Raw genomic sequence first — 23,584 nt, 5'->3', positions numbered from 1 at the left:
TACCCAACTAAAAAAATAGTTTTCTATGTTCCTAAAACCAACTCTTCTCAATTCAAGCATAGATGATAACATAGTAAGTTGTCATGTGCCCACAGTTTATCTGCCTAAATGAAGCTGAGACTGCCTGACCCAACTAGCTTGTGAAAAGTCTATTAACACCATAGGCCCACTCACTTGCTCAGCTATCACTGTTTACCTATTATAGCTATCGAATATAAATCATATACAAAAGGAATAGTTATTTGGTAGATCACCAGCACAGTCATCTGCTCAGCCTTCACTTCAACCTTCACCCTTTTTTAAGATGAGCACTCCTGATGAGTTCCCTAGGAAGATGACATGGGGAAAAATATCACCTTGTTGCAGAATATTTCTCAGACTTTCTCAGTTGATGCTTCAGAGGGCTCTGGACTATGGACCGCACTGTGGCAGGTTAAACCAGTTTTCTGAGCAGTCAATCATCAACTTTCCCTCTGGGCACAGTTCCGTTTCTGGGCATCTGATGCAATGTCTTTTGTGTCTCTGCAAATCCAGATGATGTAGCTAGCTCTTCCATGCTTACTTCTTCCATTTACCATTCCTGTGGCTTGGCTTGACATAGTAATTTCAAAAGGGATTCCATTCCTAGGCATGAATTGTGTTCCTACAATCATTACCCCTTTTGTTTATATCCACAAAGTCTGTCCTAGCTGCATTCATGTTCCCTGTATAAGGTATAGGGCAGCGCAGTCTTGTTTGGGGTCAGCCACTAAAGGGGTAAAATATGACACATGTGACGTATTTGCTCTACTTCCGGGGTACAAACCACGGCATTTTCAATAGTGTTTTGGGCAAATTACACATAAGCAAAGTGAAAATGCAAAGAAAAAGTAACGATGCGGTGGGAAAGTGGACATGTTTTGCAGTTTGTTTATGATCCGGAGCTCAAATGTGTGCAGGCGGTTTTGCAGGTGAGAGAACGGAGCTACTCTGGTTAGCTGTGTAGGCTAACACTTACCGACACGACATCTCCCACCTCCTCGCCTTTTCTTCTCCACCAGGAACCGGGAAAAAAACTGTTTGCAACTGCTTCGGTGGTTGCATCCGAAAACAAAACCGTACATCATTTATCCGTGTGAAGCTATGTTGTGTATTTATTAAATGGAGGTTCCCGTAAGTGGTCAAATCCTGCGATATCACGGAGGGTTCAAACAAGACTATGGTCTCCTATTGTCTTCCTAAAGCTAACCGGACTTAGCATAAAGCTACCCAACATTAGGAATGAAAAACTTAAGAAAAAAAGGCTTAAGGTTGCTCTTCTAGGGCCACCCAAAGCCAACTAGCTAATATACTCTAGTTAGCATCAAGAACTTGTCATCAACTTATTAAAAGCACAATTAAATAGCTTTAATCAACAATGCAGACAGTTTGCTAACAAGCAAACCCAGCTACCAGCAATCTGTGTGGCCTAATTTTCTTCTAACCTAGCAAGCCAACTAACAAGAAGAATCGGAAATAAACAAGACCAACTAACAGTCTGAAAGTTACTTTGCCAGTACGAACTACAACCCCTGGCAAAAATTATGGAATCACCGGCCTCGGAGGATGTTCATTCAGTTGTTTAATTTTGTAGAAAAAAAGCAGATCACAGACATGACACAAAACTAAAGTCATTTCAAATGGCAACTTTCTGGCTTCAAGAAACACTATAAGAAAACAGGAAAAATAATTGTGGCAGTCAGTAACGGTTACTTTTTTTAGACCAAGCAGAGGGAAAAAATATGGAATCACTCAATTCTGAAGAATAAATTATGGAATCACCCTGTAAATTTTCATCCCCAAAACACCTGCATCAAATCAGATCTGCTCGTTAGTCTGCATCTAAAAAGGAGTGATCACACCTTGGAGAGCTGTTGCACCAAGTGGACTGACATGAATCATGGCTCCAACACGAGAGATGTCAATTGAAACAAAGGAGAGGATTATCAAACTCTTAAAATAGGGTAAATCATCACGCAATGTTGCAAAAGATGTTGGTTGTTCACAGTCAGCTGTGTCTAAACTCTGGACCAAATACAAACAAAATGGGAAGGTTGTTAAAGGCAAACATACTGGTAGACCAAGGAAGACATCAAAATGTCTCAAAAATTGAAAATGCACAACAAAACAAATGAGGAACGAAGGGGAGGAAACTGGAGTCAACGTCTGTGACCGAACTGTAAGAAACCGCCTAAAGGAAATGGGATTTACATACAGAAAAGCTAAACGAAAGCCATCATTAACACCTAAACAGAAAAAATCAAGGTTACAATGGGCTAAGGAAAAGCAATCGTGGACTGTGGATGACTGGATGAAAGTCATATTCAGTGATGAATCTCGAATCTGCATTGGGCAAGGTGATGATGCTGGAACTTTTGTTTGGTGCCGTTCCAATGAGATTTATAAAGATGACTGCCTGAAGAGAACATGTAAATTTCCACAGTCATTGTTGATATGGGACTGCATGTCAGGTAAAGGCACTGGGGAGATGGCTGTCATTACATCATCAATAAATGCACAAGTTTACGTTGATATTTTGGATACTTTTCTTATCCCATCAATTGAAAGGATGTTTGGGGATGATGAAATCATTTTTCAAGATGATAATCCATCTTGCCATAGAGCAAAAACTGTGAAAACATTCCTTGCAAAAAGACACATAGGGTCAATGTCATGGCCTGCAAATAGTCCGGATCTTAATCCAATTGAAAATCTTTGGTGGAAGTTGAAGAAAATGGTCCATGACAAGGCTCCAACCTGCAAAGCTGATCTGGCAACAGCAATCAGAGAAAGTTGGAGCCAGATTGATGAAGAGTACTGTTTGTCACTCATTAAGTCCATGCCTCAGAGACTGCAAGCTGTTATAAAAGCCAGAGGTGGTGCAACAAAATACTAGTGATGTGTTGGAGCGTTCTTTTGTTTTTCATGATTCCATAATTTTTTCCTCAGAACTGAGTGATTCCATATTTTTTTCCCCTCTGCTTGGTCTAAAAAAGTAACCGTTACTGACTGCCATTTGAAATGACATAAGTTTTGTGTCATGTCTGTGATCTGCTTTTTTTATACAAACTTAAACAACTGAATGAACATCCTCCGAGGCCGGTGATTCCATAATTTTTGCCAGGGGTTGTAAGAGTGCTATACTGTATTATGATCATACAATTACAAACATGCCATATAACAAGAACCTACAATAAACAAGTTCCACTAACAGTCTTAAAATTAGTTTGCTAGTTGCTAAAATAACAATTTTAATGAATGAAAAGACTGTTCAGTGAAATTAGCAGTAATGTACTATATTTATTTATTCATTCACTCATGACTGTTACAGTTAGAACCCAAAAGGACTAGGTTGGACTTTGAAATGCAGACAGCCACACTAAGAGGGATAAGGTGCCAATGCAAAAAGGTTTTAATGTTCAACAGTTCAGTGAAAAATATGACAGTGACACAACAACTCCCAATGTGAACGGTTTGAAAAATCCTACAGACAATATGAAAAAAAAATCAAAACGGCTTCAACAGACAAAGTGACCAAATAAATGATGTAGAAATCCAAAAGACGTCTGACACAGTGAAAACAAAACCCATGAGATAATCCAAAAATGCTTCAAAAAGACAACGTGAAAAAATTAACACAGAGAAAATGGCACTACTCAAAATTACCAGCAAGAATGGAAAACTTGGTGTGGAGGTGACGAGAGACAGCGTCACAATAGACCAGCAAGGAAGAAGCAAACTCCTGTGAGTAAAATACAATTCAGCTGATAACAGTGAGCTGTGAGGATACAATGAGGGCGAGGCAGCACGGGGGAACTTAAAGTGAACACGGAAGTCACACGTGAAAACAACCATCCCGAATAAGTGAAAAACAAACATTAAGAAAACATGAAACTCTGGTGAACTGTAATGAACAGAAATATAATAACGCAGGGGGGAAGAAAAAAATGAAAGACGTGAAATACACAGGAGAAAAACCCAACCAGAGCCTGAGGGGCGGAGCTTATGAACCACACACATTCACAGACACACCCATGCATGACGAACAGGTGACAGGAGTCACAACAGTTCAAAACACACACACGCAAGACATGGGAGGGAGAGGATGGCAGACCCACGTATGCTCACATTCACACGTGCACAGAGGACAGAGGAATGACACACACACACACACACACACACACACCACTGACAGCAGGACGACAGGAACACAGACAGATGACATGATTCGCCCACACGAATGACCAAGAGATGGTAACTGCACGCATCCCCCCATCACACACCCACCTCCATACACACTTGGGACAGAGAGACACAATGAGGATCGGTTCCACACGCAGGGACTCAGACATGACAGAAGGCAGATGCACATAAAGAGAACATAAAAACACCGTCAACCGAACTGAACCCCAACTTATGACTATATTATGATCATAAAACTGCTAACATGTTGGTAAACACGTGGGAAGATGAATTCCCTAATGTAATCAAAATAATATGATAAAATTAAAAGAAAACTATATAAAAGTGCAGGTGTCACATAAAATACAAAATGTACATGAAAAATGTTACAAATTCTTATTGCTAATGTAAGGATTTTTTTTTCTTTAAAGTTATGACTGGTATGACTGCTCTTAATCTAAGTGCATATTTAGAGCTCAGTTCTAGCTGGCTGTAGAAAGCAGCAGCAAATTTACAGACTTTATACTCCCATTCCTGGAGATTGGTTATGTTGAAGGACTGATTGGCCCTCTGGTCTCAGTATGGTATCTTTAATGTGAATGCCAAGTAATAATGATACTCCAGACTTGGATTCTTTACTTGGAATTAGATCAGTGCCTGTACATGTCATCTCAGTAACTAAACCCTTATTTTCCTACCAGGTCTCAGACGTCTACAACCAAGTCCACCAGTCCATGATTCAGACACCAGTCAAAGACCATGTGCCGTTGTTCTGGTTCACCATGTCTCAAGTCAAAGCCAACCACTACCGCTCCATGGCTCACTTCTTTGTAGCTTCAGCAATGTTGGACCACCAATGTAAGACATACTTATATTTACAAAGCACAGTCTGCCCAGCAAAAGGCAGAGACTGGAAACTGAGCTCAGTTCCTTGTCCGGTAAATGAGGCCCATAGAGCTGGGGCTTGGATGGAACGGAATAAAACGCAATATGACTTAATACGGTTTTGACCTGTCATTTGATCTTTTTCTCATTCATGTCATATTGTCACCTCTTGATTCTCCTCTTTGCCTTGGGGCACTTTTTGAAGCATCATAGTAACTTCTTGATCTGTCTTTGTCAATCTTTAACAAACTGGGTATATGTCGTTGTTACAGCCAACATCTGCAGCAGTTTTGAAATCGGGATAAAATTTTTGGGCTGTACATAAATTTCATCCCGTTTTGCAAAATCTTTGCTAGTGCGTGATAACTTCTGGGTGTTTGCAATCTTAACAGCTTCAGTCATGTTCAAACATCTGTAAATGGGGTATTCCTAGTGAATATGGCTAGAAGCTTGTGGTTGTGCTCCATCAGGGTTTAAATTTGAAGCAGAAGCAGCATTTGTTCCGGTTCTGGCTGAGGTGCAGCTCTTTACTTTTGTTTTTGAGTGGGTTGCCAGGTCTGCACTTTATAAGTCATTCAGTTGCCATGTTTGCACTTTATAAGCCAGCCTGTTAAGATGCATGCCAGAGTAAACCATTTCATGCTGTTTTTGCACTTTTTTGGATCGTGGGAGATTGTACTAGCATGGTGCCCCTGTGGAATAGGTATTACATGCTGAATGCTTTGACCCTGTAAACAAAGATTCAAATGTCAGTTCAGACTGTTGGTAAGTCTCAGGTGTGCCCATTACAGTTACTCTATTACTGTTACTTTAAGTCCCCTAGTTACTCTCAAGTTAGATAACTAACTTTACTCAATTCCCTGCCTCAAGTAACTTATTACTTCTGTATTCAGCTCAGTGGGATAAGGAGTTGGGCTACCATTATGTAGAAATGGGTTCAATTCCCAGTTACACTATGGTCTATGTTCTTGGAAAAGAGACTTCATCTACATTGTCCCAGTCCACCCAGTTGTAAATGTACCTGCAATGCACTGGTGTCCTGTCCAAGGAGAGACATAGACTCTCATCCGCTTCATGCTACAGAATACAGGGATAAGCACCAGCACCAGTGGGTCTTGGTGTCTATATAGGAGTTACTTCTCAATATTTATTTTTGCCAATCAATGTCTATAACTTTGAAGTTGTCTTTGATCAGTTATCGAAGGCAAGATCTACCCCTTGACCCAGATGTACACCAGAATTTAATTAACTCTTCTTTGTTCCAGTATCAGCCAACAAGTTTCATTGAAATTAGTTAGTGTCGGTGACACCAAAAAATGTGCACAAATACAAGTAATCACTAAAAATGAAATGTTTTTTTTTTTTAAATCCTGAACAATAAAAGCCAAAGTACGCAGGTGAAGGATAAACAACAGCTGTCTGAAGCCTGTGCTCGATTTCAGCCCTCAGCCGCGGTTATATTGTTGCAACATCATCGGGAGAAGAGGACCTGCTGATTCAAGCCCAAATCAATTGTAAACACAGCGGAGGTCGAGCTGTTTTTGTACAGTTTTTTTTTTTTTAGCGTGGAGCTTTTTTTAAGTCCAGTCTGAACGTGTGTCTGAATAAGCTGTGGGGGACACAGCATTATATGTTTGAGGCTTATTCAGATGACAATGAGGGAGATGAAGCCTTGGAGGAAAACCTTCAGTCTGACAACAGTGATGATATTGGCAGAGTTCAGAACACAGAATGGTGATTATAAAATAAAGAAATAAATAATGCAGGCAATTTCGGCATGTAGGTAACTTTTTTTTGCCAGCTCTTTCGTCGTAATCAACTGATTTAAAAAAAAAACAAAAAAAAAAAACAAAACAGTTTTACCATCTGTGACATCAGAAAAAAATGATGAGGAAGTGTAGATTTTTATTTATGATTTTTTTTTTTTTTTTTTTTCTGAGAAACTGGTACATACATTTCAAATCTGAAAAAATATCACAAGGGACTGAAAATAGCAGCTTTTTTTAAATAAATATTGTTTTCTTCTTGAATACAGTTAGTGTACCGTACGCTAGTAGCATAAAGGTGTGTTACACATAACCAAGACGCGTTACGAATGTCATTTTTCTGTCATTCGTGACACATTCCTGACATTCTTAATGTGACTTAACGCATCTGAATGGGTTTCTTAATAGTGCATGTTGGTGCGTGATATTCTTGATATTCGTGGAGCATGTTTTTGCCTGTCAAAAAATCCTCCACGAATGTCACACACCACCCTCATTTCGTCTCATGTCGTGGAGGTCGCAACTGAGCGTATTGATCCATCTTGATGAGTAGTGATCCTTAATAGAATGTGACAACGTTTGTAGTGGTTCCTGTGATGGTTCTTGGAGCCCAAACTGTCACACGTTATTACGAAGTGACACGGAAACTGTCAAGATTTGACAAGACTTGTAACGCGGCCCCACATTTCACTGCGAGCCACGACGAATTAGTTTTCTGTCACGTGCGCACAATTAAACTCTGCTCCAAATATCGTTCCACAGTTCCTGCTGAAGCTCCTCAGGACGCTCCTGCAGGTGTTCCACCTGCTGTTGTAACCGATGAGCGTGAGAACGAGTCCGAGCCAGAGGAGCGAGAGGAGACTCACGTGCAGCCAGACATCTCTCCACCTCCTCCAGTCCGGCGGAGGAAGAAGCGTGCGCACAATTAAACCCTGCTGCACCGGATTCAGTTTGATTGCTGACACCAAGTCGGCTAAAAGTCTAATTTCAGTGCTCTTCAGCGCGTTCCTGCAGGTGTTCCACCTGCTGCATGTGCCTGATGTTTGGGAAAATGCGCGAGACGAGAGCCGCATGAAGCCACACATCTGGCTCTGTCCGTGTCCTCCTCCTCCTCCTCTCTGCACCATTCCATGGCACAGAGCCCAACTATGCATGCAGTCACAAAGTTCTTCTGAAAACTGGAGTGATCTGAATTCAGAACTTAATGCGCTGTTACGCGCAATAGCGCGCAACAACACGGAACACTATTCTTGACCGTGCGTAATGGTTCCTGATAATTCTCCAGCAACACGTGCCATTAATCGTAACGTGTGGTAACAGGTTGCAGCAGTTCCTGAGGACACCTGACGCCTCTGCCCCGAATAATCACATTTGTGATCAGCGGCCAAGAATGTGTACTTCGTGGCATTCGTGACTTTTTCGTCATTATGTGTAAACACAGCATAACACGTTATTATTAAATATTAAAACCATTCACACATGGAGTAAATAATATAGTCTTAACTGTCTGTTTCAGTGAGATCATCTTTATTCTGATAAAAATGTCTGAAAATAATTTAATTTGTTGTCCTGGCTCAAGAAAAATCCATGATGGTTCAAGTCTCTGCTGTACCAATCCAGGACCAACAGTCAACAACAGGTGTAATCCATTAATTGTGTCTGCGACTGATGGTTCGAGTCTCTGCTGTGAATGGATCCTCTTGTTCCACAGTGAGCCGCTTTGCGCTGCAAGTTAAAAGCTTCTCAGTCCCTCATCGGGTCATAACATCTCAATCTTCGTGCGACAAAATATCCCATGATTCACAAAACAATAAAATAATGTGTGAATACTCAGTTTTGCCTCCGTGTCGAAGCTGCAGACACCGTGCATGTGCGCTCGTCAATATAAGTGTTCCACCTGCCAATTAAAGGTATTCTGTCGACGAGAATTAACCGTTCTGACACCGAAAACACCATGCAGTTCCATCCCGAACCACTCGGTGGAAACGGGGCTGACAGTAGTCTGTAAAAATCCATAAATGAATGGGACTATTAAGATAATGGATCCGGCGCTGATATCACTTCCTCCTTCTTCTCCAATGTCGGGACTCACCAGGAAGTTCCTGGTTTTTAGTGCCGCGCAGCTCAAAATCCGAATATTTATCTCTTCAGTAACTGTGCAACAGGAAAAGATAAATTTCAAACTGTTGTTTAATTTCGAGTCTTAAATACTCAAAAAACATTACATATCGTGTCACCTACACTTTAATGTCTTTTGGAGATATCCTGCTGACCAACAAACAAACAGATAAACTGTAACAAAAAAAACCTAATCTCCTCAGTAGATGCAGCTGAACTGTACAATAGGAACCCAGCCCCTTTGTTGTTGTGGTGCAGGTGAATGAATTATTAATTAATTAATAAGCAGAGTTTTGTTCTGAAACAAATCTCAACAGTGCATCTGTTTTTTGCCTATTTATCAGTGACAGTGATGATTGTCATTATGCAGCACTAAATAAGGAACAGCAGTGCCAGGGAAGGAATCTGTTTCTGAACATTGTTGGTAGTCAGGATAAAATATCTGTCTGTCAGATGCTCTGAGCTTCAGTTTGTACTGTACACAGAAACATAATATGGCTGAAGTTGACTAAACATGTGGAGGCAGCTGGAGGTACATCTCACCCACAAAAACACCAAGTAGCTCAGCAGCTGTGGTGATGTGCCGCATACTGTATCACCACCAGTGATGCCGGTAACGCGTTACTTAGTAACGCGTTACTCTAATCTGACCACTTTTTTTAGTAACGAGTAATCTAACGCGTTAATCTTTCCAAATCAGTAATCAGATTAAAGTTACTTCTCCATGTCACTGTGCGTTACTATTATTTTTCATTGTGGGTCGATAGCAGCATTAAACTTGGTCCGTGGGCAGGGGGTCGGGGTTCGACTGAACTGCCCACTTTAAGCGAGCTGTGAGCTTTTCATCCGCGTTTTTTTGCAGCTGCTCGACTCGTCCTCACCTCTTAAAGCGCGGTGATCAGCATACCTGCACTGAGCTTTACAAAGACATTTTTATACTTTTTTTCCTCCTTTATTTAGAATTCTGAGCTGAGCCGCTCTGTATCTGGTCGTTAAAAACAGCTGATCCTCCGCGACGTGTCAACAACTAACACTATTTTCCACTCAAATGCACCTAAACTCTCTTTCTGAGGACCACATGATGTGAAAACGCAATAAAACTTTCTTACCTGTAAATCTGGTCATGTTTTCTGCATAAATAAATGTAATCCATTCTTTGTGCTCAAACGCCAAAGCAGGGGCGAATCCAGATGGAATGGGGGCGTGGGGCAAGGATGTGCCCCCCTCACAACACCCCTAGATTAAAGGTCCAGTTTTGAAGCCGTTTTTTACTACAACTACTAATATTGCTTAAAATAATAATAATTTCGACAAGTAAAATGTTTAGAGAGAATTTAAATGTTAGAAAAATGTTAGAATTTAATAGTTACATTTATAAAAAATGTAGGTTCGAAATTGCAAGTTTTACTGTTACAGTGCTGTCAACAGTTAAATATGAGGTCAAGAAAGAGGTCTTTATTTTACTTTTTATAAAACAAGTATTTATTTTCATTGAAGTCAAGAAAGGGTGACTATAAAGTGAATTTTGGCAAAACAGGTATCATTGTCATGTTGAGGTGGCAGAGGGTTGTTGTCGACAGCTGGGAAAAGTAACTAAAAAAGTAACTAGTAATCTAACTTAGTTACTTTTACAATTGAGTAATCAGTAAAGTAACTAAGTTACTTTTTCAAGGAGTAATCAGTAATTGGATTACTTTTTCAAAGTAACTGTGGCAACACTGATCACCACACATGCTTTATTAAATGCACTTTATTTCTCTTGTTCTTACCACAACCCAGTCATTCTGAACACCTACTGGACCGAGTGTAGTGTTCTTATTTTCATGCACAAGCCCCGCATTAGCTGGGGAAGTGTGAAAGTGCCACGGTACATCTCATTTGAGACATTCTGGAAAACTCAGACTGCTTCTTTAATGTAAATGTTGAGTGCAGTGCAGGCTGTCAGGTGACGAGCCTGAAACACTGGGCGGTTACGTAACGGCTATTTGAGCAGCCACTTTCCCTGTGGTAAAGAGAGGTCATGTTTCCAGGAACTCTGGTAGGAGGCCGAAAGACAACAGAGAGAAGGTTAGAGCGGGGGAACATGAGTGAAAGTACTGTGGCATACCAGGGGCCTCTCAATGCTGTTTGCATAATCAAGTGGCATGATGGGTAAAGTGCATTTGTGAGAGGGCCAGCAACTGACCACCACAAAGATGTTCACTTTAGAAATCATTAAAATAAGTTGATGCAATGATTTTTCTCAGTTTTATGTCAATTTAAATGGAATACATGTGGGGTTCTTTTAAGACCTCTGACCAGGCTGCAAAAGAAATGGCGAAAAAGAATCAGAATAATAAGAAAATATAAATAATCATTAATAAAAATAAACTTGTTCTGTTAAAACAATGCAGGACTACTGTGACTTGAATATTTGTACAAGAAAAAAATTTAAAATTGGAAGCTGTTAAACTGAAAGTGAGATTCACAGGATTATGTGACGGTACGGGTGATTGTTGGAATTTTCACTCTGTGCTGTGAAAGAGAGACGACTGAGAAACGAGGCACAATGGTACAAAAGAACTTTGAATTTGGCAGCTCATTAACAGATTCCTGTGTGAATGAGGAGAATATTGTAATTAACCACAGAACTGTAGAGAGGGGACTCAGCCCAGGAACCCGAATCAGGAACAGATGAAGGTACAAACAGCACTTGGTAAACAATGCTTCCTCTATAGAGCCCATCAGTCAGATGACTTGAAACCGCCTTTTTAGATTTACCAGTTAAACCTGCTCTGCTGTCAACAGAACTATTACGTAAAGGCGACACTTTACAGGAGGTTTTGTGTGCACTTTTATTTTGGTGACCATGTCCATTAAATGATGATATACATCAGATGGTCTCTTAAACCACCCAAAAGAAACATAATAGCTTTCAGTTATTGTTGCATTATAAGTGATCAGTCAGTTTTAATAAGTGCAGTCTTGTAGATATCCATTGTGTAGGATTTTTGTTAGTTTGTTTTTTGTTTTTTAGTAATATGTGAAACTGAAATACGAGGTCTGTCAATAAAGTATAGGTCCTTTTTAATTTTTTTCAAAAACTATATGGATTTCATTCATATGTTTTTACATCAGACATGCTTGAACCCTCGTGCGCATGCGTGAGTTTTTCCACGCCTGTCGGTGACGTCAATCGCCTGTGAGCACTCCTTGTGGGAGGAGTCGTCCAGCCCCTCGTCAGAATTCCTTTGTCTGAGAAGTTGCTGAGAGACTGGCGCTTTGTTTGATCAAAATGTGAGACACATCGAAGTGGACACGGTTCGAAAAATTCAGCTGGTTTTTGGTGAAAATTTTAAACGGCTGATGAGAGATTTTGAAGTGATACTGTCGCTTTAAGGACTTACCACGGAGCGGGATGTCGTTCAGTGCTCCCAGGCGCCATCGTCAGCCTGTTTCAAGCTGAAAACCTCAACATTTCAGGCTGTATTGATCCAGGATGTCGTGAGAGAACAGAGAAGTTTCAGAAGAAGTTGGTTTCAGCGATGCATTACTAAAAAAATATGTGCAATATCATATTTTCGCTTTGTAAAAATGACAGATTTGCCATTAATTTCGATAAACTGTCCAGAATTAGTTGGTTTTAAATGAAACCATGAGTGAAAGGTGCTTTGCACTTCATGTCTCCTGCCCATTGTCTGAGTATTGGCATATTGAAAATAAATGACATTTTTTTCTTCTTTGCAATAGCAGCTGGGAGCTGGTCCGCCCTCTTCTACTGCGGGAGGACTGAGCTTCTGACAGCGGTCTGGTTATTGCAAAACACATGACAGGAATTAACATGTAGGATTTTAGGTTTTACAGATGTTTCTGACCATTAAGCTTTACTCACTATGCCAGAAAAAAAAATGTTAGCAGACTGAAAGTTAGCAAAACTAAATTTTTTAAAGTTAGCTGAAAAGCTAATCTGTTAACAAAAAATATTAGCTTCGCTAATTGGTGGTTAGCGGATTAACGGAACAGTGCCCACCACTGCTTTTGAGTTTCGAAGCTTCTACTGGTTACGTTGTCTGTTTGCTTGACTGTAAAGAAATGCAGACAGTTGTAAAGGTTCTTAATGGCGTTTAAGTGATTTTGGTTGATCAAATGAAGCTTGATTTCAGTTTGCAAAATATCTGAGAAAACTGGGAACAACAAAACAAGTAGCATTTTCCATTTCATCAATCACATTATGCCCCTCGATGGCCTCTTGCTCTTTTTAACATTTAAAAATATTGATTTGTCCTTGATTTATTGTGTTGTCCATGTGTTCAGTGAGTCCCAGTGATGATGAAGACCAGCAGGAGAAGACCTTGTCGCAGGTTTATGATCATCTTCCTGAGGGACATTCGCCTCTGGACATCCTAAAGAATATAAATGAGCGCCAACGTTTTGGTAAGAAGACTGAAAATCATCTGACCCTGCACAACGACTCAGAATCTCAGTGGCTGCTAGCAATCAGGCTTGATGTTTCCTTTCTTTACTAAATATATCATCCTGCTTATCCGGTATTTGTTTAGGTAAAGCTCACATTCGTCGAGCTATCCTGGGTCACGAGGAGGCGCTGAGGCTCTACAGTCTGTGCAATAACTTGGACAAGCTGGAGATCCTGGAGGAGATTTTAAAAGCCAGTCACCAGCGCTCGCTCAACAAATACACAGAAAATAGCGATGAGGATGAGTTCACAGACTATGTGGAAGCGCCTGACATCATTCGTGAGTCTTACGAGGTTTTTAGTGATAGCACTTTCACTGCTAGCGGAAAGGAATGATTGATACTTTTCAGAACAGTTGTCAAGTTTACTCAAGTCTCCTTAAACTGGGGTGACCAAACTTGTTTTTCATGTCCTGTCCTGGCTGACCTGTTTTTTTTTTTTTTAGAAAGTGATGAAAATGTCCTGGTTTTCATTGTTTTTTCATCTTTGAGGATCTTTGAGTAAACTTCAAGTATCATTTGAGTATCTCATTGCCAGGCCGAGTGTCCTGGTTTTCGGTGATCAACATGTGGTCACCCTACCTTAAACTAATGCTGAGGTGGCAACTCTTGTTCCAGTGGTTAACACAGATGACTCATCTGTCATCACAACAAACACATCACAAGTGACTCTAATGCCAAAGAGGACAGTTTTTCTTTTGTATGAGGTGTGTTCCAGGGAACAATAAAAGCCTCCTTGCCATTTTTATACCTTTATTTCCAAGTATGATGTATTGTTGACACTGTCAACCTGTGTCTGTCTCTCCACAGTCACAGCTGTGGTTGTCACAATAAATGCTGACAATGATGCCCCCCCTTCTTTTCACAGCTAAAACCGACCAAAAAGCAGAGATGGAAGTTCCTGTCACCACAAAGGTGAAAGTCACCGACTTTTTCCAGAGGCTGGTATGTGGGTTCCTAACCTTCTTCCACTCACATTATGGTTGTTTTTCATATGATGGTTGGTTCAGATGTCACACAAATTATCTCTGGATTTGTTGTTGTATGTTTGGCTACACCTTGACATCCAGAGGTATTTTTGTTATTTCTGAACACAGCCAACTCCAGGATGAGTTTCCCGGAAGCTTGGGCACATTTGGCCAGCAGGTTAACCAAAGACTCAGTTTCAAGGCTTCCTCGACTTTCATCTAAAGCACGTTTCAATGCTAACTCATAACCATGGATTGAGGTGCTCCATCTTCATGCTGTGGACTCTACCTAGAAGCAAGATAAAAAATTGCCATTGCAGTTTAGCTCTACTGTCATGGGATAATAATCTCTAATGAAGTCAGTATTGATGATTGTAATTGGCTCCAATATTCCTGGTTTAGTCCATGAAATACATTTAACCCCATGGACATTTTAATAAAGTATGATGATACTTATTTAATCACTGTGACTTCAGCTCTCTAGAGATTTTGCCACGATAGTACTGCCATTGTTATTACCCATTGTCCTTTGTAACTAAAGCCACCTTGACACTTGCATAAATTTGATCCCCACACTGGCACGCCATCTTGCGTGCCAGCGAGTAAACTCATCATAAACTGTTGTAAACTGTGCAAGGCCCTGCGTGCAATGACACGGGTGCCAGAAATTTTGAACATTTCAAAATTTTCTTTGCGCACTGGCACAGTGAATCAAATTCATGCAAATGTCAAGGTAGCTTCAGGTTTGAGGGCTCAGTGATGTCTGCTGTTGGCGATGGCTGTGGGGGGGTGTTATCATGCTCCATTGTTCCTATTGTTTTTTAAGGTCATGGTAACGGCTAAGACTGGTGACATAGCTGATTGTTTGCTTTACCAACAAAGATGTGAATCACTTGACATCAGTGTTTCTTGTGTAAAAAACCAAGAAGTTGTAAACTGTGCGCGGCTGCGTGCAAGTGCGCATAGAAAATTTTTAATTGTTCAAAACCTCTGGCACGCATTCCTGCTGTGAGCTACACGTGAACACTGCACAAACTATTCAAACACATTGTCACTGCGAGTCTTTGCGTCAGCGCAGCGCATCACAGTAGAGCTCATCTGAACAATTATGACGAGATGTTCAATCAGTACTAAACATAATTTTTCATGTACTCATGAGTAGGAATGAAAATGCAACTGTTTTACCAAGCCATTACAATATAAATATTATAAATAATTACCTTTGAGACAATTCCAGATGCATTCTCCACGTCATGAAGCACACGAGAAAAGCAGCAGCTGTAGAAAATTCCTCTGTGATTACGGAGCAATTAGAGGTGGTTTCTTCAGCCAAGTTCTGAGACCAAATGATTAATCCGCTGAAATTACTTTGTATAATGCCTTGTCCAGTGGCACAAGGCGCAGCATCCAGCAGAACAAAGCAATTCGCGTTGGCACAACAAATTGCACGGCAGTGCAGAGGTTCAATGCGTGCAAGTGTCAAGGTGCCTTTACGCTGAAGCCTATTGATAAGGCCCTCTGAAACAAGGCCCCAAAATAGGGAGTTTATCATTCCTTTCATCCAGCATTGTTTCTAGAGGAAGAGCAGTTTGGAGTATTAAGGATTTGATGGGTCAGAATTGAAGGACAAACATAACGTGAGAAATCTCTGAATAAGTAAATGGAATAAGTAAGTATTTTTATACAGGCCCTGAGGCCCTTTAGTGCTTTAGGGCCATATTTGAAGCTTCAGGTCCTAGCTACACAAACCCTGGATTATATAGCTTGAAGAGGATGAGAGTTTACGATTCCACCTGGATGGGACGCCAGTCCATTGCAGATTACTTCCCAGCAAGCGTCAGGTCTGTGAGCATGCCTTGGTACAGTGCATCGTGGGACCGATCACACCCTCCCTTGGGTACGAGGTGGCAACCACCGAGGCAGACAGCTGCTCCATACCTACTTCAAAGTAACCATCTACCTGCCCCAGTCAGGTGAAACATTGGAATTCCTTTGTCCTTCTCCAGCCACTACAATTTTCAACACTGAAGCACCCGCATGCTTGATCACTCCCAGAGAAATGCTCTACATGTCCAAAATGTCATAGCTGATGCTCCCTCACCCTTCAAGTGATACTCCTCATCTGCATCGCCCTAGGTAACCGCTGCTTTAACACAGTCATTCCTGCGGCACTCAAGGATCCTTCAAATAAACCAAGTACCAAAGACATCTTCTTGTCTATAAATGGGTACCAGCCAAGACCATACCCTTTGACAGATGGTTGAACTGGGATAATATAGATGAAGTATGTTTTCCAAAGACATAACTGGGCAGAGTCACTGGGAATCAAACATGTTTTGTGGCCCAACTCCTATGCCATCAAGATCTTTGTTACCGACAAATCCACCTCTCTGGTGCGAATTAATGAAGCGGATGTACGTTGCATCCAGAAAGTATTCACAGCGCTTTAATTTTTTTCACATTTTGTTATGTTACAGCCTTATTCCAAAATAGATTAAATTCATTTTGTTCCTCAAAATTCTACACACAATATACAAATAATGAATGTTTATGAGTTCATTGGAACGAATATTTAATGCGGTGAAAGCTGGAACATGTTCCAGCTTTCACCGCATTAAATATTCGTACCATTGAAAGAATTTAAAAACATTCATTTGTTTTATATCATGGCTAAAATAGATCCTTGTCATTTGATATTTTATTAATTTATAAACAACAGAAAAGGGACTTACATTTTGGTGTTCCACTGCTGCTAAAGTCCAAATTGTGACATGTAGTCCAGTGATGCTGTGCACTGACTTCGGATGTCCATTAAAAAAAAGACTTTGTGTAGTTCCTCAGTCCAGCCAAAAATCATGTCAGCTTTTCATCTGAACAGTTCTTCATGCATCCAGACGGTTTACAGCGGAGTTGGGGTGTGTGTGTGTGTGTGTGTGTGTGTGTTACAATAATTAGCAGCATCAGTTAGCTCGTTGTCCCCCGTGCGCGCACACACACACACACACGCAACCGTGTCGGCACTTGTGCATGCGTGTACTACCAAAAAAAGAAGAAAAAAAAATCACATTAGAAATTAGTCCAGCTTTTCATTCTTTCTTCCTGCTAACAACTTCCAGACAGCGCAGTAGATTTGTTTTGTGTGTGCAAGTTCAGTTCATTGGACATGATTTGGAAAGACACACACCTGTCTACATATGAGGTCCCACAGTTGACAGTACATGTCAGAGCACAAACCAAGCATGCAAAGGATTGTCGATTTTCACTCTGTCAGAGTGACAGCATTCCTCTGTGGAGAGAGGAGAACCTTCCAGAAGGACAACCATCTCTGCAGCAATCCACCAGTCAGGCCTCTGTGGTGTGTACCTTGCTTGCTGTACAGGATCTGGACCTGCTGCAGCTCCAATGAGGATTTCTCATAGGCTCGGTCCATGATTTCCTCCAGGGAGGAGAAGCTGGAGGAGATTGGCTCTACACCACCTTGCTCCATGCTGTTCAGCTGTAACACAACACAGGACACTGAGTTGTGTTACAGCTGAGTTCTGAGTTATTTTCATTAGTTACTTCATCCAAACCATCAACATGTCTATTAGACCCCATTCCTACCAGGCTGCTCAAGGAAGCCCTACCATTATTTAATGCTTCGATCTTAAATATGATCAATCTATCTTTGTTAGTTGGCTATGTACCACAGGCTTTTAAGGTGGCAGTAATTAAACCATTACTTAAAAAGCCATCACTTGACCCAGCTATCTTAGCTAATTATAGGCCAATCTCCAACCTTCCTTTTCTCTCAAAAATTCTTGAAAGGGTAGTTGTAAAACAGCTAACTGATCATCTGCAGAGGAATGGTCTATTTGAAGAGTTTCAGTCAGGTTTTAGAATTCATCATAGTACAGAAACAGCATTAGTGAAGGTTACAAATGATCTTCTTATGGCCTCGGACAGTGGACTCATCTCTGTGCTTGTTCTGTTAGACCTCAGTGCTGCTTTTGATACTGTTGACCATAAAATTTTATTACAGAGATTAGAGCATGCCATAGGTATTAAAGGCACTGCGCTGCGGTGGTTTGAATCATATTTGTCTAATAGATTACAATTTGTTCATGTAAATGGGGAATCTTCTTCACAGACTAAAGTTAATTATGGAGTTCCACAAGGTTCTGTGCTAGGACCAATTTTATTCACTTTATACATGCTTCCCTTAGGCAGTATTATTAGACGGTATTGCTTAAATTTTCATTGTTACGCAGATGATACCCAGCTTTATCTATCCATGAAACCAGAGGACACACACCAATTAGCTAAACTGCAGGATTGTCTTACAGACATAAAGACATGGATGACCTCTAATTTCCTGCTTTTAAACTCAGATAAAACTGAAGTTATTGTACTTGGCCCCACAAATCTTAGAAACATGGTGTCTAACCAGATCCTTACTCTGGATGGCATTACCCTGACCTCTAGTAATACTGTGAGAAATCTTGGAGTCATTTTTGATCAGGATATGTCATTCAAAGCCATATTAAACAAATATGTAGGACTCCTTTTTTGCATTTACGCAATATCTCTAAAATTAGAAAGGTCTTGTCTCAGAGTGATGCTGAAAAACTAATTCATGCATTTATTTCCTCTAGGCTGGACTATTGTAATTCATTATTATCAGGTTGTCCTAAAAGTTCCCTAAAAAGCCTTCAGTTAATTCAAAATGCTGCAGCTAGAGTACTAACGGGGACTAGAAGGAGAGAGCATATCTCACCCATATTGGCCTCTCTTCATTGGCTTCCTGTTAATTCTAGAATAGAATTTAAAATTCTCCTTTTTACTTATAAGGTTTTGAATAATCAGGTCCCATCTTATCTTAGGGACCTCGTAGTACCATATTACCCCAATAGAGCGCTTCGCTCTCAGACTGCAGGCTTACTTGTAGTTCCTAGGGTTTGTAAGAGTAGAATGGGAGGCAGAGCCTTCAGCTTTCAGGCTCCTCTCCTGTGGAACCAGCTCCCAATTCAGATCAGGGAGACAGACACTCTCTCTACTTTTAAGATTAGGCTTAAAACTTTCCTTTTTGCTAAAGCTTATAGTTAGGGCTGGATCAGGTGACCCTGAACCATCCCTTAGTTATGCTGCTATAGACGTAGACTGCTGGGGGGTTCCCATGATGCACTGTTTCTTTCTCTTTTTGCTCTGTATGCACCACTCTGCATTTAATCATTAGTGATCGATCTCTGCTCCCCTCCACAGCATGTCTTTTTCCTGGTTCTCTCCCTCAGCCCCAACCAGTCCCAGCAGAAGACTGCCCCTCCCTGAGCCTGGTTCTGCTGGAGGTTTCTTCCTGTTAAAAGGGAGTTTTTCCTTCCCACTGTAGCCAAGTGCTTGCTCACAGGGGGTCGTTTTGACCGTTGGGGTTTTGCATAATTATTGTATGGCCTTGCCTTACAATATAAAGCGCCTTGGGGCAACTGTTTGTTGTGATTTGGCGCTATATAAAAAAAAAAATTGATTGATTGATTGATTGATTGACACGCAACACACAGCACATGGTCAAGACACAGTACAGGGTCAACACGCACAAAACCAATACTCACAGAAAACAAAATGATCACATGGTAAACATGCTATACAGAGGCTAAACACATAGTATCAACATGCTAAGCCGCTGGTGGCCAGTAAGACCGCTGGTGCTCGCATGAGAAATACTGAGTGTGTGTTAAACACACCTTTGGCAATAAATTCACCAAAACTAGCTTAGATTTCTCTAAAGTTAGTTCAGTGGATAAGGAGCTGGATATAGACCCAGATTTGATTCTAGCACAAGCTCTGTCCTTGGCCAAAACACGTAATCTGCATTGCTTCAGCCCCCCCCCCCCCCCCCCGCCCCCCAGCTTCTTTCTGTGAGGCACACAGAAAGAATAATAAGGCTGTAACACAACAAAATGTGGAAAAGTGAAGTGCTGTGAATACTTTCTGGATCCACTACAGGAGGTTTGTATGTCACACAGAATTGATTGTGAGGATTGGTTCAGATATTTCCTTGTCATATGTGTATTACTGGAAGATAAAAGAATAAAGCAGTTGAAAAAGAAACATCAGACCTGTTTGATATCAGCTCTGTGTGATGATAAAGGATTATTAACCAAGCAAGCGAGGCTAACAATTTATTATATGGCTATTATATAAACATGCAAACCTACGGTATCACCCAAAAATGAAAAGTAGTGATGGTTTTGGGCTCGTAGTCGGACCTCTTCGCTTTCTTCACCTCCATGAACTACTTGCTAACAGACAGTCTGATCGTTAGCTGGTAAGTTTTCAATCTGTGTGTTTTTTCCAATGCTGCTTAAAAGGGAAAAACTACAGAGGATCTTCAGACAGCACAAAATCCCAGTTTACTTTAAACCGGTTAACACCTTGAGACAGAAATTAGTTCACCCTAAGGACAGGATCCCTAGTTACAAACAGAGCAATGTAGTGTATTCTATCAGATGTCAGGAAAACTGTAACGAACACTACATAGGTGAGACTAAGCAACCTTTACACAAAAGGCTATACCAGCACCGCAGAGAGGGCACCAGTGGACCTCAGTCTGCAGTTCATCTCCACCTTAAAGACACTAACCACACGTTTGAGGACAAGGAAGTTAAAATATTAGCCAGAGAGAAGAAATGGTTTGAGAGAGGGGTCAAGGAGGCATTCTTCGTGAAACGTTTGAAACCCAGCCTTAACCGGGGAGGGGGTCTGAGACACGCTTTATCCCCTGTTTACAATGGGGCACTCAGGTCAAAGCAGTTTCAGTCTTTTGTTCATGGTAATGAGTCATTCACGTCATCAGCAGAGTCGTCAAGGGAGCCATCAGGAGAGAGACAGCTGCCCTGTCACTAGGAGGGTGCTAACTACAGCACAATAGGTGCTAATTAGAGCTATTGTTTAGTCACCAGCCTATAGCAGTCTGCCTCTCGGTAGGAGGGGTCTGGTTAAGTTTAAAACTCCAGCTTTTGTGACTTCTTGATTATTCTTCTCTACAAGAGTCAAGAGAGAAGTCAGACCACCAGAGCAAGAATTTTAGCTGAGGAAGCTTCTGCGATTTGAAGCGAAACGTCCTCGCGTCAAGCAACCTAGTCCAGTTGAAGATTCAAACTTCTCTACGATGGAAACCACCTGGACAACTGAGAGCCTACACAGAAACAGATGGAAAAGCGCTATATAAATGCAGTCCATTTACCATTTACATTTAATTATCATCTCTGTATTATGATTTGTAGTTGTTTTCTAAGCACAAATGGTAAACATTTAGCTTGAACTGTCCAAAAAAATACAATTCTATGACACATACACAAAAATAAATAAATAAAAACTCATAAAAATGAATCATCACCAATTATACACTTCCCCACGACCCGGTCCCGGATAAGTGGTTGAAGATGACTGAGTGAGTGAGTGAGTGAGTGAGTTATACACTTTCATGGTGGAGTGGAACAGAGAAGGATTTTCTTACAAAGAAAAGGAAAATTTCAGCTATTGGTTTCCAGAAGTCACAAGGAAAACATGGTCCTACTTAGATTTGTTCATTTTTTATCATTACTCTTGTTATGAAAAAAACAATGTAGATTTTAGTCATATTCAGATGGCCTGTTATATGTAAGAACATGTATCCAACAGGATTATCATGCTGGATTTTCAGTTTTCACACACACACACACACACACACACACACACACACACACACACACACACACACACACACACACACACACACACACACACACACACACACACACACACACACACACACACACACAAGTTCTCCTATTTAGAAAGATGAGAGGTCTGTGATTTCCATTATAGGTACACTTCAACTATGAGAGACAAAATGAGAAAAAAAAATCCAGGAAATCACATTGTCAGATTTTTAAAGAATTTATTTGTAAATTATGGTGGAAAATAAGCATTTGGTCAATAACAAAAGTTCAACTCATTACTTTGTAACATAACTTTTGTTGGCAATGACAGAGGTCAAACGTTTCCTGTAAGTCTTCACCAGGTTTGCACACACTGTAGCTGGTATTTTGGCCCATTCCTCCAATGCAGATCTCCTCTAGAGCAGTGATGTTTTGGGGCTGTCACTGGGCAACATGGATTTTCAACTCCCTCAACAAATTTTCTATGGGGTTGAGGTCTGGAGACTGGCTAAGCCACTCCAGGACCTTGACATGCTTTTTACGGAGCCACTCCTTCGTTGCCCGAGTGGTGTGTTTGGGATCATTGTCATGCTGGAAGACCCAGCCACATTGCATCTTTAATGCTCTCACTGAAGGAAGGAGGTTTTGTCTTAAAATCTCATAATACATGGCCCCGTTCATTCTTCCCTTAACACGGATGAGTCATCCTGTCCTCTATGTAGAAAAACAACCCCAAAGCATGATGTTTCCACCCCCATGCTTCACAGTAGATATGGTGTTCTTGGAATGCTACTCAGCATTCTTCTTCCTCCAAACATGATGAGTTGGGTTTTTACCAAAATGTTCTATTTTGGTTTCATCTGACTACATGATATTCTCCCAGTCCTCTTCTGGATCATCCATATGCTTTCTGGCAAACTTCAGATGCGCCTGGACATGTACTGACTTAAGCAGGGGGACACGCCTGGCACTGCAGGATTTGAGTCCCTCTCTGCATAGTGTGTAGCCTTTGTTACTTTGGTCCCAGCTCTCTGCAGGTCATTCATCAGGTCCCTTCATGTAGTTCTGGGATTTTTGTTCACTGTTTTCATGATCATTTTTACCCCACGGAATGATATCTTGCGTGGAGCCCCAGATCGAAGGAGATTATCAATGGTCTTGTATGTCTTCCATTTTCTTACAATTGCTCCCACAGTTGATTTATTCACACCAACCGGCTAGCCTATCGTAGATTCACTCTTCCCAGCCTGGTGCATATCTACAATTTTCTTCCTTGTGTCCTTCAACAGCTCTTTGGTCTTGGCCATGGTTGAGTTTGGAGTCTGACTGTTTGAGGCTGTGGACAGGTGTCTTTTATACAGATAACGAGTTCTATCAGGTGCCATTAATACAGGTAACAGGTGGAGGACAGAAGAGCTTCTTAAAGAAGAAGTTACAGTTCTGTGAGAACCAGACATCTTGCTTGTTTGTAGGTGACCAAATAGTTATTTTCCACCATAATTTACAAATAAATTCTTTA

General features: G+C 40.9%; 1 protein-coding gene across 3 annotated transcripts in view; it reads left to right on the top strand.

Moving 5' to 3' along the window:
* Positions 1–23,584, top strand: part of rhpn2 (rhophilin, Rho GTPase binding protein 2) — a 116,920-nt gene that overhangs the window by 74,103 nt on the left and 19,233 nt on the right. For 2 of the 3 annotated variants that reach the window (XM_034185246.1, XM_034185253.1), the window contains 4 exons: positions 4,902–5,058; positions 13,263–13,382; positions 13,508–13,702; positions 14,290–14,366. In XM_034185246.1, the coding sequence (XP_034041137.1) occupies positions 4,902–5,058; positions 13,263–13,382; positions 13,508–13,702; positions 14,290–14,366 (549 nt within the window). The remainder of the gene's footprint in view (positions 1–4,901; positions 5,059–13,262; positions 13,383–13,507; positions 13,703–14,289; positions 14,367–23,584) is intronic. The other variant, XM_034185262.1, reaches the window with a different exon arrangement.

Source organism: Thalassophryne amazonica, chromosome 2, assembly GCF_902500255.1.
Source record: "Thalassophryne amazonica chromosome 2, fThaAma1.1, whole genome shotgun sequence".
NCBI classification, from domain to species: domain Eukaryota; kingdom Metazoa; phylum Chordata; class Actinopteri; order Batrachoidiformes; family Batrachoididae; genus Thalassophryne; species Thalassophryne amazonica.
The sequence above is the reverse complement of the archived record's forward strand: the minus strand, read 5'-3'. Positions and strand labels throughout refer to the sequence as shown.